The following is a 13,250-nucleotide window of genomic DNA, read 5'->3' as shown; positions in this document are numbered from 1 at the left end:
TTGCACAAGAACGCGACCGACCTCTGGGGAGAAGGGTAACGCCTCAGGCCGGAGCGCCATTACACGTCATAAAAGGCGGAGCATATGTCAGTCATTTTCGAATGCAGTCGAGTCTTGATGTCAGTCACTTTTTATTAAGCCAATCACCAACTAGAGTTAGCTGTCCGTCATTTTTTAATGCAGCCAATGGCGTTCACGTCCTCTCTTACAGGGGTTTGTTTTATGGCGGACAAGCACTAAGTAGGTACCCCAACTTCCGGCCACTTTAATTACAATATTGGAAATCTCAGCTAACTGTATATAAATAGAAGTACTTTACTCACTCAAATCAACATTTTTCAGGGGTCACATATGTGTAGATTAATGTCCAAGACTTGCTTGCCTTTGAAAGAAAATATGTTTTTAGATAAAAACGCTTTTGTTTAAGTAGGTGCCAATACTGCTAAGATTATTAGCGCCCCCTAACTTCGGGCAACCCCCCCCCCCCCCCCCGGCTTGTGACAGTCAAATGGCGGTAGATTTTTCCCCTCAGAGAAAAGGAAGTTAGCAGGTAAGCTAACTTTTACACTGAGGGAAATATCTGTCGCGAAATGGAAATGTGTTGTGTTCTACGTGCAGTTTTGTACACAAATAATTAAAACACTGTTGGAGATACTTAAATATTGTTTAGATGTGTGATTTCTTGCAAGACTGATGTTTAAATGCCCTACTAAGGCTTGATCTTATGTTTTATTGTTTTACCCAATGCGATTGGCGAAGAGAGAGAGCGGAATTGCACCATATACAGCAGTGGGTGGAATTAGGGGACGACCGGAGTTAGGGGAAAGACTGATAAGTAGAAACGACGGGGAACTTACAGCTTTGTTGTAGGTATAAAACCGGATTTAACAGACTGTTTAGAGAGATAATCTGCGGGAACAGTAACTTATATTTATCAAGTGTTGAGTCAGTACCGCTATAACTAGGAATCGAGGTTTGCTTAGAGTAAGTTAGTGCTCACCATTTCTTAAAAATGAACATTTATGTTTCACATATGTATCTTAATTTTGTATAACAGGCCTTTTCTCTTGGTTCGTCAGAGGTGGAGAAAATGTCGTCAGAGGAGGCAGAAACAAACGTTCATCAGTGGACCACCGTACACTCAACTTATGGTAAAACTAAACAGATGTAGTCTTTCCTGGTTTTTGCTGTAAACAGTGGCTGATTTCAAAGTAGTTAAATTGCTTGTTACCACTTATTTTATTTCTTTGTTGTTATTACCTAAGTAAATAGTGTACATTGAAAGTTCAGAATTTTTTCACATATCACTGAATATGGAGTCTGCATTACGGAGAGTCCTGTTTCTAAATTCTGAAATTGACTGCAGATTATTATTATTAATATTTATTATTTTATTTTTATTTGTTTATTGTTTTTCATTCATCCATTATCTGTAACCCTTATCCAGTTCAGGGTCGCGGTGGGTCCAGAGCCTACCTGGAATCATTGGGCGCAAGGCGGGAATACACCCTGGAGGGGGCGCCAGTCCTTCACAGAGCAGCACACACATTCACTCACACACTCACACCTACAGACACATTTTGAGTCACCAATCCACCTACCAATGTGTGTTTTTGGACTGTGGGAGGAAACCAGAGCACCCGGAGGAAACCCACGCAGACACAGGGAGAACACACTAGGTGCTGTTGTGGTTGTTGGTGATGTAGCATGTAAAGATCATATGGAACTGGTGGCACTGAGCATGCATTAACGGTGCCAGGGGGGCCTTCTGGAAGAGCTAGTGATACAGTGGGTGACCCCTGTGAAGAGCTAGTGATACAGTGGGTGACCCCTGTGAAGAGCTAGTGATACAGTGGGTGACCCCTGTGAAGAGCTAGCGATACATTGGGTGGCCCCTGTGAAGAGCTAGCGATACATTGGGTGGCCCCTGTGAAGAGCTAGCGATACATTGGGTGGCCCCTGTGAAGAGCTAGCGATACATTGGGTGGCCCCTGTGAAGAGCTAGCGATACAGTGGGTGACCCCTGTGAAGAGCTAGCCATACAGTGGGTGACCCCTGTGAAGAGCTAGCGATACATTGGGTGGCCCCTGTGAAGAGCTAGCGATACATTGGGTGGCCCCTGTGAAGAGCTAGCGATACATTGGGTGGCCCCTGTGAAGAGCTAGCGATACAGTGGGTGACCCCTGTGAAGAGCTAGCGATACAGTGGGTGACCCCTGTGAAGAGCTAGCGATACATTGGGTGACCCCTGTGAAGAGCTAGTGATACAGTGGGTGACCCCTGTGAAGAGCTAGTGATACAGTGGGTGACCCCTGTGAAGAGCTAGCGATACAGTGGGTGACCCCTGTGAAGAGCTAGTGATACAGTGGGTGACCCCTGTGAAGAGCTAGCGATACAGTGGGTGACCCCTGTGAAGAGCTAGTGATACATTGGGTGACCCCTGTGAAGAGCTAGTGATACAGTGGGTGGTTTGCGTGCTCATGGGCTGGGCTCAATGAGTAACCATAGTGGTTAAGGAAAGCTAGTTGCTGATTGGATCATAAACAGCTACAGCAACCTTTGTGTAGAAGTAGGAAGAGAGTGTGGTGGGCCCTATGTGAAGTTTTAATGGCTTGGCACAGGATATCTTCATCTTCAATTCTGCACGTCCCAGCACAGGATATTATTATCTTATCTTGTGTATGATTATAATTACTAATATAATGCGTAAATGTTAGACCTTCTTAGGGACAGTTCTTAATCGATCCAGACTGACATTAACAAGCACTGACACTACACATAATTCTTTACTTTTTAAACCATTCTGATATAAAAAACCTAAATCATCGAAGATTTTACAGATCACCAAACAATACAAATGCTGCCACCTGCTTTAGAAACTAAACGTGAACGACTGAAGTGAATAAAACTAAATTCTTATAACTATATACTTCATTAGTACATGTGCTTAAGGAAATAAATATACTCAAAGTGTTAGATTTATAATCAATGACCCTGATATCAAAACGCTTTTAGTTGTTTTGCCTTGTTACATGAGCCACTATAATCAGGGCCCAGTTAACAGAAGAGATGTTAAAACAGCAGTTTATTCTTAGTTTTGTCCCCTCTAGGACTCTGGGCTAAATTTTACCCATTTCAACACCGTTTATTTATTTTCTGAGACAAACATTACGGTAAATTAAGTATTTTAAACGTTCTGGGGGTGCACGTTGTTATTTATAAACACTAACAAACATTAAAAATGAAGAACATTACAAAACACCAAAGACATTCTTAAATCTTTATTTAAAAAAATTACAAAGTTTAGCTTTTAATAAAAACAATAAATATGACAAAGTGTAATAATAAATATCTTGTTTAATCATTTCATAAAAAGGCAATACCCATTTGGTCAAATAAGATAATTTATTGTTATATTAAAAAGTGGCTTGGCTGAATATTTTAAAGCTTAATTTTCACAGTGCAACATTTTATAATAATAATAATAATAAGTCCACAGTAAATATGTGAGAAAAACACTGGATCAGGAATCCCCCCAAAATTCCAGCGGTTAGGTTTCACTTCCCTCGTCATCGGTTCAGTTCGACAGGTCACAACAGTCCAGTCTTTTCACTGTGTATTTCCATACAACCTTTTACTTGACTTGCCTCTGAAAGGGGCCTGGTCAGTCCCTGAGGAGTGGCCAGTCAACTTTGCTGTAAGTTCTGTTATACGGTAAGCCATTAACAAAAGCAGACATTTCCCAGACGTTCCCGCCGTTTAGATCATGTAGCAAGACATCAGTGCCAGGTCTCTCACTTCAGCATCAGTAATACAGCCTGGAGAACACACACACACACACACACAGGTTAAGTTGGTTGCATCATTTACACTCCAGGGGCTGAGGATAGATGTGAAGATACTAGCTTTTACCACCTGTAACTGAAATATATTTAAGCTAGGGCTTTTACAGCCCATTCTAATTTAAATGTTGACCTAGTGACGTAAGTCATAACGGAACCGGACTCTCTAAACCCTTTATTGAGCTCCGTTCTGTTACCTGCTCGGTTTTGTCCTCGAATTTTCCTGCAGAGTTTCTTTACGGTTCTCCACAGTCGCACTCTCCTGGTGGAGGGTAAACTCTGGTCCTTTCCATGCCCACTTGTGTGCGTTTCTGGCTCCTCATCCTCCTCATCTTCGCTGGCGTTGCAGGGCAGATTCCCGGAATCTGTGAGCATCTGGAGCAGTTCCAGGTCCCGGGGCAGACACTCTCTTAGCTCCGCCACCTGGAGCGGAGTGGGGCGGCGGCACAGCGCGCACACCACACCGCAGGTGGTGCCGCTTTCCGCCGGCAGGACAACGGAGCCCTGCCGCAGCAAACAAGACTCGCAGAAGCGGTGTCCACAACTTAGTAGCCGCGGGCAGCGGGTTGTAGCGTTATAGACGCCGTAACAGATCCCGCACTCCAGCTCTAACTCTTGCTCTCCAGGCATCGTCTCCACCGTTAAACGTAGCCGACAGCGATAGTGATTTGTAGCAGTAATAGGGACTTCCCTCAGGTTTGGCTCTTTTATAGAGGCGCGGACGCCGGGCGAAGCACGTCACATTACCGGAGGCGGAGCTTAGTTTACAGTTTACTAGCAACACGCTGACAAACACTGATGACCTCATCATCCCCAGTCACGTATCACCGCTGCTCCAAACTAACAAAGATTGATAGATTACTGTTCTGAAGAAACTGATAAATAAATACACTTATATAACAGTTTAGTTTCTGTAGAACAGTTTCTATACAGTTTTTAAATAACAGTTTCTGTAGAACAGCTGGTCAAACAACACCCCTAAAAGGCAGGGGTCTTGCTCTTGCTTGAAGATGGATAGTTTTAATCCTAGTATTAATCCTGTTCTTGTTGATGCACTCAACGAAATAAAACACAGAAGCTCAAAACTGTGATTCTGTCAGTACAGACGTTATAATCAACAAAACATTATATATATATTATTCATGGTCTTGTCCAGTTCACGGTTGTGGTGGGTCAGGAGCCTACCTGGAATAACCGGGAGCAAACCGCAAAACACTTTTCAATAACCAATCCACCTATCATCATGTGTGTTTGGACCATGGGAGGAAACGGGAGCATCCAGAAGAAACCCACGCAGACACAGGGAGAACACAACAAACTCCTCACAGTCATTCACCTGCAGCAGGGTTTTAACCTATAACCCCAGGACCCTGGAGCGGTGTGACTGCAGCTCCAATCTGTTGCTTATCAATCAATGAACCATAAAATAATTGTAATATAATACTCGTAACTGAGTAATATAACTCTTCACTACGAACTTCTGTGAAATACTGGGATGCAAGATTCCTTGGTTAATGAATCTTTTATTCTCAGTTAAATAAAAAGTTAACTGAGGTCCACTTATGAAAATGTTGTCATTTTTTAAAATTAAAATCGTGAATATCACCTTTATATCCCATACATCGCTGATTTCTTATATTTCAAAGGCTTCATATTCCGTACGCTACGGGATATGTTTAGTGGAAATTCCTGTTAAGTGGAAATTCCCTTCTGATTTACAACAATAACAAAAGAGACAAAAATACTTCTGAACATGTTGAGACAGCTGCTTGGGTATGAATTGATCTTTGGTTATATTGGGCCACAATAAACCCGCCACTTTTTCCAATACAAAATAAAACTTACTGTATCTTGGATATGTTTAACTTATGACTTTATAATGTACATGCGTGGCTGTAACAGTGTGACGGGTAGTGTATGATGTTGCAGGAATTCAGATTTCTTGCGATGCTTTCCCTTCAAATTTAAGAAAGTTGCTATTTTACTACAGTTTTCTTTGGGATAATTATAGCATTATTTTATTTATTTATTAATAAAATAAAGCCAGGAGGTGCACCAGTGCAACATGAAGTGCTGGTGCTGTACATGTTGAGGATCTCGGGGCCCTGGGTTTAATCCTTGCCATGGGTCACTGTGAGGTGTTTGTCATGTTTCACCTGTGTGTGTCCTAGAGGTGCTCCGACTTCATCCCACAGTCCTGAAACCCTTGTTGGTAGGAGAACTGTCTGTGAGAAATTGTCCACAGCTGTGAGTGAGTGATGCCTTGCTATGGACTGGCACCCTGTCCAGGCTTGTTTCTGCCTTTGCGCCCAGTACTTCCAGGCTCTGAGAACAATGATCAGGATTAAACTGAATGAATGAATGAATAACATAAAGCCACTTCCATTCCTTCATAAACTGCTTAGCCCTCTAACATTTAATGCACTGCTTCTGTATATATTATTTTATGATACATGAACATAGAGATGTACAGGTGGAGACTTACTTTCACCAACTATTTGTTTACAGTTTGCAGTATTTTTTAAAACATGATTAAATAAAAATACCTTTGGTAAAGACATAATTCAGCTGCTAACATATATATAATGTATGATAAAGAAGCTACTTACATATATATATAAACTCTGAATGGTCTGTGTCCCCTGTGGGAGGCTCTGGATCCACTGCAACTCTGAACTGGAAAAGCAGTTACAGACAAGGAATGAATGAATGAACTGTCTGTGGGGTACATTCCTAAAAGTTGGTGGTATGAACCAGCTGTGGAATGTTTTTTCATGTACAGTAAATGCACTGGAACTGACTTGTTTAAATATAACTTTCATAACAAAGTTTCATTTTAGTGTACTGTATGAAAGCATTACGTTCCTTTCCTCAGACAGGTTTCCCTGAATTTACACGTGTCTTTCTTCCTCCACTCTTGCTCTCCATAATATCTGGGCGTGCCTGTGACGTTCAATTCTGGATCTAACCGGCTCTGCTCCTGCTCTGCTGGAGGATCTCCGCTCTCTTTGTGACTAAAATATGCATGACTTCATTCTCCAGGAAGTGAAACTACTGACCTGAAAAAGTGCTTACGGCACTGGATTAAAATGATGTCCTTTAGCGAAATTAGGCCTCACCACTGTGATATACAGTCATAACAAGCATGGAGTAAACCATACGTTTGTTTAGGTTGAGCTGAGTGACATTAGATGCTAAAAATAAACATGATTTAACTCACTGTAGGCAGTAGGCCCTTACTGTAATCACTTTAGTGTTAAATTGCTCGTTGTGACTTCGTAAAGGCCAGTGGGAGGAGCTGTCAGGCTTGGCCTCACTCTTACTTTCGGAAAGAGATAAATAAATAAATAAATAAATAAATAAATAAATAACAGATGAGGGAAAAGATCTCGGCATGAATCACCGACAGCCAAAAGTTCAATGTCCAACTAAATAAATTTACAACCTGAAAAAAAAACATGACCCACAAGCCTCTGGGAACCTTCACATCAGCAGGTTACTGGAAACCAGTCAGGAAATCTCTAGTTTACAATAATGATTAACAAATGCAACAATTTTCCACGGCCCCTTTTCACATAACACAGCATTTTCCTGACGTTTTTTTCTAACAGTTCCTACATCATTGATATACCAGACTGGCTAACATGATAATGATGAGGGTGGTGAGACACGGACAGTAGAACCAAAGAAGGTTAAAGTGAGGAGGTATTAAGATCTTAACGCATCTCACACTGTTCCCTCTCCTAGAAACCCAACCATCTCTAGGTAATAAATGTCAGGGAAACTGGCCCAAATGCCCCAGACATTTAGTTATGGGATCTAGGGAGAGCAAGCGAGAGACAGAGAGAGTGGGTGCTTAAATATATGTCATTACTCAAACGTGCTCATAAAAGGACTTGGGCAAAGGCATCATTAAACAGATGTAGAAATGGATCTGAAGCCTGAGAGCAAAAGGAGAACTGGGGTAACCCTGCTGCAGTGAGAGCACTACGCTGCTTGGTAAGTGTCCATCATCGCACACACTGAAATATGACAAGATTCTTGCACTTTCACACAGAGCTTTTAATATCAGCTGACCTTAGATTAACTAATATTCATCGTCCAAAGCATTAGCCCTGCCCTCCGTGTTCTCAGCCTCAGGGTAGTGAGTCCAGCACCTTTATCTTTACAAAATGTACTCCTCAGTGACACTGTACACCTAGATGTTGCTGCAGTTGTATAGTTGTCAGAACATTGTATCTCCTGTTTATTTATTTATTTATTTATTTCATGAACAACACTTTTTTTGCACACCAGCTTCACTTGAGTGAGTCAGTACAAAAAAAAGACAAATGTAGCAATAGAAAAGGGAAAAGTGCACTCAGATTAAAATCATGTTACAGCACATTACATCAGAATATTGTCCATTTTTCTGGAGGATTTCCTCCAGCAGAGAGAGAAAGCATGTGTTGTAAGTGTCCTCTAAACCCTCTCTGTAGTAACTATAATTCAACTTATTGAAAAATGATATTAAATCACAATATCTTAAATGGTTATTAAGACAGGTCTCATATCAATGATGTTGTCATTCAATCCTAGTAATTATGATGCTATCTTGACACTTTTGTTATCTCACACGTAGCGAAAAGAGATAGCAATACAGGAATGTATACAAGATCTATACAGAATCTATAGTGTATCATAAAACAATATAAGACATTACCACTGTAATATGATTCTGAGACAAAATGCTGCATGTTACCAGTTGCTATAAATGTGTGTATTTAGTATAAAAAGCTTTTTGTCATTTGCACATAGAGTATATTTATAAACTGACGATTAACTGCAGGTTTCAACTCTTTAAACTGTTTCAAATCTTCTGACACCAATCCTCTAGAGTGTTCCATCACTAGGCAGCTCTCCCTATGGCCTCCCTCTGGCTGAGTCATTGTGTACACGGCTGTGTGATTACTCATCCTAAAATCAAATACACTTCTGAGACATGCAGCTAGTAACAGCACTCCAGAGAATGTCATCTATAAATGTGTAATGTGTTCAGTGAGTGTCATTTGTAATGGTTTTTAAAAGCAGAAGTAGTGATAGTCGGGGAATGTTTTGGTGGTGTAACCAAACCACACACTGTAACCAAACACAGACACAAACACAAACACAAGTAGATCAGCATACTAGACTTTCTGAAAAGGAAAAAAAAACCCTGTAAACTAAAAGCTACATTTATTCATTCTTTGTCTGTAAACCCTTATCCAGTTCAGGGCGGCGGTGGGTCCGGAGCCTACCTGGAATCACTGGGCGCAAGGCAGGAACACACCCTGGAGGGGGCGCCAGTCCTTTACATGGCAACACACACTCACACCTACGGACATTTTTGAGTCTCCAGTCCACCTACCAACATGTATTTTTGGACTGTGGGAGGAAACCGGAGCACACGGAGGAAACCCACGCAGACACAGGGAGAACACACCACACTCCTCACAGACAGTCACCCGGAAGAAACCCACACAGACACAGAGAGAACACACCACACTCCTCTCAGACAGTCACCGTGCTGCTAACTGAAGCCGCAAAATTCAGAGACATCCTAGCTTCTCATAGCTACTGTTTCTAAATCTGTCAAACATTCAGCCCAGATTGTATTGTCCACCATATTCATCTGAACTATTTAGGTTGTTCAGTGCAGACCTGCTTGTTTGAGCGGTGATAAAGGCATGTAGAACAAAAATATTTAAACCTTTTTGAGAGTGCATTAAAAATGCAATAAAAAACATGAGAACAACAACAACAAAGTAAATAAACAAACAAAGGCAAGACCAAAGATTTCAATTTTGTGGCTGACCAACTTGATTTAATTGTTTTGTAAACATTAACACATTTTTGATATGACACCGTTAGAAAAGATGGAAGCAGTCAAGAAAAAAATCAACTCACCGTCCCAAAGACTAAAGGGCAATCTGTAATCATTAAAGAACAGTTATGGGTGACTTGCGCATCTGTGAATATACTAGTGATTCGGAGATGTATTTTGGAATTTGAGAAAGACATGCTGCTATCAATGCAACATTCTTCTCAGGAAGTCCATGTTTATTTCAACAAGACAATGCCAGGCCTCGTTCTGCAGTTGCTACAACAGCATGGTTTCGCAGACACAGAGTGCGTGCGATTGGCCCTACTTTCAGGTCAGGTTTGTGGCCTATGGTGTATCATGAAGAGAGGAATCAGACAGCGGTGACCAAGGGACTGCTGAAGTCTTGCATCAAGCAAAACCCAGGAATGATTTACAGAACACAAGAACTGCACTCCTGGATTTAAAAGATGTCTGTCTCAATGTTTGTATAATTTCATTTCATGTTTAAATCTACGGCTTGTTGAAATAACATCAATGTAATTATTTTCATTCTCGAGCTGTTAAACTGCCCTCTGATTCATTCAGTAAAATACACACAAAAAGTGTGCGCTCCTAAACACGACCGCTTTCTTGACACAGTGCAGTATCAGGTAATTTTAATAGCAGGAAATACCAGCAGAAGTTTGTGGTTAGAGTTGCGAAACTAACCAAACTTCCCCTTTGAGCCGCCAGCACTTACCAACAATCTTTAATGAACCATTTCAGACCATGTCCAGCCTTGTGCAGGCTTTACAGTTTTCTAGATCTTTTTTGAAAAATAAAATAAAAAGAGGCTTGGATTAACTCCAGGTTCCCCATTGCAGTTCCCTGTCTGTCAGTACGGCTCCTGAAGAATAACACTAAAGCCTTTTTTTTTGCCTTATACAATTTACTGTTTATTTACACTGCCACAAAATGAATAAAAAAGCAGCAGTATCAGATCATCACTTTATACACATTTCAACTGCATTATGTTGTTTCATACGCCACAATAAACTACAACACATTCCTAAATATTATTAATTTTATGTTTTACTCGACCTTGGACTGTGTTGGTCTATTATTAAAATTATTGATGATATACTGTATCTAACTATGTTCATCATTTGAGATTCTGCCATTCAGATGAAAATGTTTAATTACATTCAGAGAAAATATTTACACTTTAATAGATATTGGAAAGTATTTCCGAGGAGTGTGGTGTGTTCTCCCTGTGTCTGCATGGGTTTCCTCCGGGTGACTGTCTGTGAGGAGTGTGGTGTGTTCTCCCTGTGTCTGCGTGGGTTTCCTCCGGGTGCTCCGGTTTCCTCCCACAGTCCAAAAACACGTTAGTAGGTGGATTGGACACTCAAAAGTGTCCGTAGGTGTGAGTGTGTGTTGCCCTGTGAAGGACTGGCGCCCCCTCCAGGGTGTATTCCCGCCTTGCGTCCAATGATTCCAGGTAGGCTCTGGACCCACCGTGACCCTGCACTGGATAAGGGTTACAGATAATGATTTAAATCAGAAATGATTGAAAGAATGAAAGTATTTCCACCCTTTTGTGAAATTAGAAAAATAAGGGTTGAGAGGTGAAAGAGGAAACACTGTGCCGTGACAGAAGTTACACTCCTCCCTAATGTGGGTCATGACAAGATGAAACTGGCACGCTTAATAAGAACCCAGTGAAACAGGTACACAATAAAAACACTAATGTTGACATAGTTGACATTATCATGTTAAGACATCTACAACATGGACTGTACTCTTTATTGCTAGTGTGATTAATGCTGTAGAGCTTCTTAATTATTTTTTGTAAACACCAAAAGTCTCTCTTGCACCTGTAATAACAATTTAAACATCACGAGGTTGCAGAAGTTGTTAATCCATTAGAAAAAAACCTTTTGAAAGTTTGTTCTAATAAAAATATGTTTCATCACAGGTGTGAGAAGGTTCCATTGAACCCAGTTTTTTCTGCATTAACCTTGTCCACCTCCATGTCAGAAGCCCAGGGATGAGCCCAGGGATGAGCTCAGTGGTGACGTCAACCCAGGATGAGACCTCCTCTTGCGGGGACTCCCCTGAGGTGGAGTGCCCCGTGTGCTATCAGGAATACGACCAAGACCGCAAACTTCCGCGCATGCTGGAGTGTCTCCATGTCTTCTGTACTGAATGCCTTGATAACATCCAGCTGTCCCCACTGCACACTCCTGACCCCGACAGCTTTCCATCCATCTCTTGCCCCTTGTGCCGCCACTCCACACCACTAGAGGGTGGAGATGCTCACTCTCTCCCTTGCAACTCTCGCATTCTGGCCCAGCTTCCTCCCGTAACCTTCCGGTTGCCCGTATCAGTGTCCAGTCGGCTGGCCACCGTGACCCAGAGGGTCATCCTGTCTCTGGAGTCCCGTGACACTCGCTTCATCATCTTACCCACAGTCAGCCTCCGTGTGGAACAGATGGATGATGACTCTGGATCCCAGAGTCCCTCAGAGAGCAGGATGGAGGTGCTGAGTAACCATAGGAGGGGCCTGATGTGTGTGCAGATGCTGGTGGTCATATTCTGGCTGCTTTTCGTCTTGGGCTGTGTGATCGGAGTAGTCTTTGGCCCGAACTTATTCCACCACTGAAAAAGGCTGAGAGCAAACCGAGAGCAGCCGGATATGCTCAGACCTTTCTGTTGCAAAATAATGTTTTTGACTGTTAGTGTACAGTGTCTGTATCATATTAATGATGTATGTTTATATGATTACACCTTTAGAACTATTATATGTAAATTTAAATGAAAACCTTTAGCCTAGGTGTGTGTAAAAATGCAGAGTTGATAGACACGGGTTTAATTCAGATTCCTCCACAATTGTGAGAGGATGTTAGGTTCTGTTTACACTGTTTAACGCTGGTGATTGTCAGTGGCTGCACAAGACAGTAATTAAACCTAAATCATATGTGAAATGAACCTTTAATAAATGACAGACCTTTTAAGTGAACACCCTGAATAATGGCAGATGTTCCAGATGCATTTCTGTGAGAGTTGTGTGTAGTCCAGTGTATTACATTGGTACAGTAATGAACACAGTATTGCAATGGGAAACTTCACTTGAGCATAGCAGGGGATCCCTCTAGTGGATTTGGAGAAACACTCATTTTACACACGCCATGCTTTTGCAGTCGTACTGAAGAAAAAGTGAAGATATTGTTATTGAGGACAAGAATTTGTAGAATCCTCTAGTGAACTGAGGCACCCATACGAGTGCATATCATAATAATAATGTCGTAAATTACACTTTTATGGTATTATTAAGGCAAAAACTACGTTGTTAATGTATAATAAAGTCTAAGATCTGCTTGTTTCTTGACTTAGAAACTGACTTCTTTAATCGTGTGTACACATCAGTTTCTGTTGTAGTTTAATTGCACAAATATGAAACAAGACAAGTCTATATTTGGTGGATCGCCGTCAGCTGCACGTTTTACACCAGCATTCCTGATATTTTTGAAAGTGGGACAAAGTCTTGAGAGAAATTAAAACGTGGGTATGTTTCTGTGTTTTGAA

The 13,250-nt window shown here is 41.4% G+C and overlaps 2 protein-coding genes across 5 annotated transcripts in view; one reads left to right on the top strand and one right to left on the bottom strand.

Annotated features, from left to right (window-relative positions):
* LOC136706854 (insulin receptor substrate 1-B-like) overlaps nt 1-12,965 on the top strand; it is an 86,490-nt gene extending 73,525 nt beyond the window's left edge. Inside the window, exons 1-5 of one of the 4 annotated variants that reach the window (XM_066680532.1) lie at nt 864-984; nt 1,080-1,151; nt 7,589-7,840; nt 11,273-11,392; nt 11,641-12,965. In XM_066680532.1, coding sequence (XP_066536629.1) covers nt 11,713-12,327 — 615 coding nt within the window. In that variant the 5' untranslated portion in view covers nt 864-984; nt 1,080-1,151; nt 7,589-7,840; nt 11,273-11,392; nt 11,641-11,712 and the 3' untranslated portion in view covers nt 12,328-12,965. Of the gene's footprint in view, nt 985-1,057; nt 1,152-7,588; nt 7,841-8,695; nt 8,879-11,156; nt 11,393-11,640 lie in introns of those variants that run through there. The other 3 variants (XM_066680530.1, XM_066680531.1, XM_066680533.1) reach the window with 3 other exon arrangements.
* si:ch73-335l21.4 (E3 ubiquitin-protein ligase-like) lies at nt 3,285-4,535 on the bottom strand. The gene is made up of 2 exons (XM_066681954.1): nt 4,039-4,535; nt 3,285-3,817 (listed from the first exon to the last, which is right to left on the bottom strand). The coding sequence occupies exons 1-2, from the start codon at nt 4,469-4,471 to the stop codon at nt 3,759-3,761; spliced, it is 492 nt and encodes a 163-aa protein (XP_066538051.1). The 5' UTR covers nt 4,472-4,535; the 3' UTR covers nt 3,285-3,758.
* Nucleotides 12,966-13,250: the final 285 nt, after the last annotated feature.

The sequence above is a fragment of the Hoplias malabaricus genome, chromosome 9 (genome assembly GCF_029633855.1).
Source record: "Hoplias malabaricus isolate fHopMal1 chromosome 9, fHopMal1.hap1, whole genome shotgun sequence".
Classification (NCBI taxonomy): Eukaryota; Metazoa; Chordata; class Actinopteri; order Characiformes; family Erythrinidae; genus Hoplias; species Hoplias malabaricus.
This window is presented reverse-complemented; position numbering and strand designations above follow the sequence as displayed.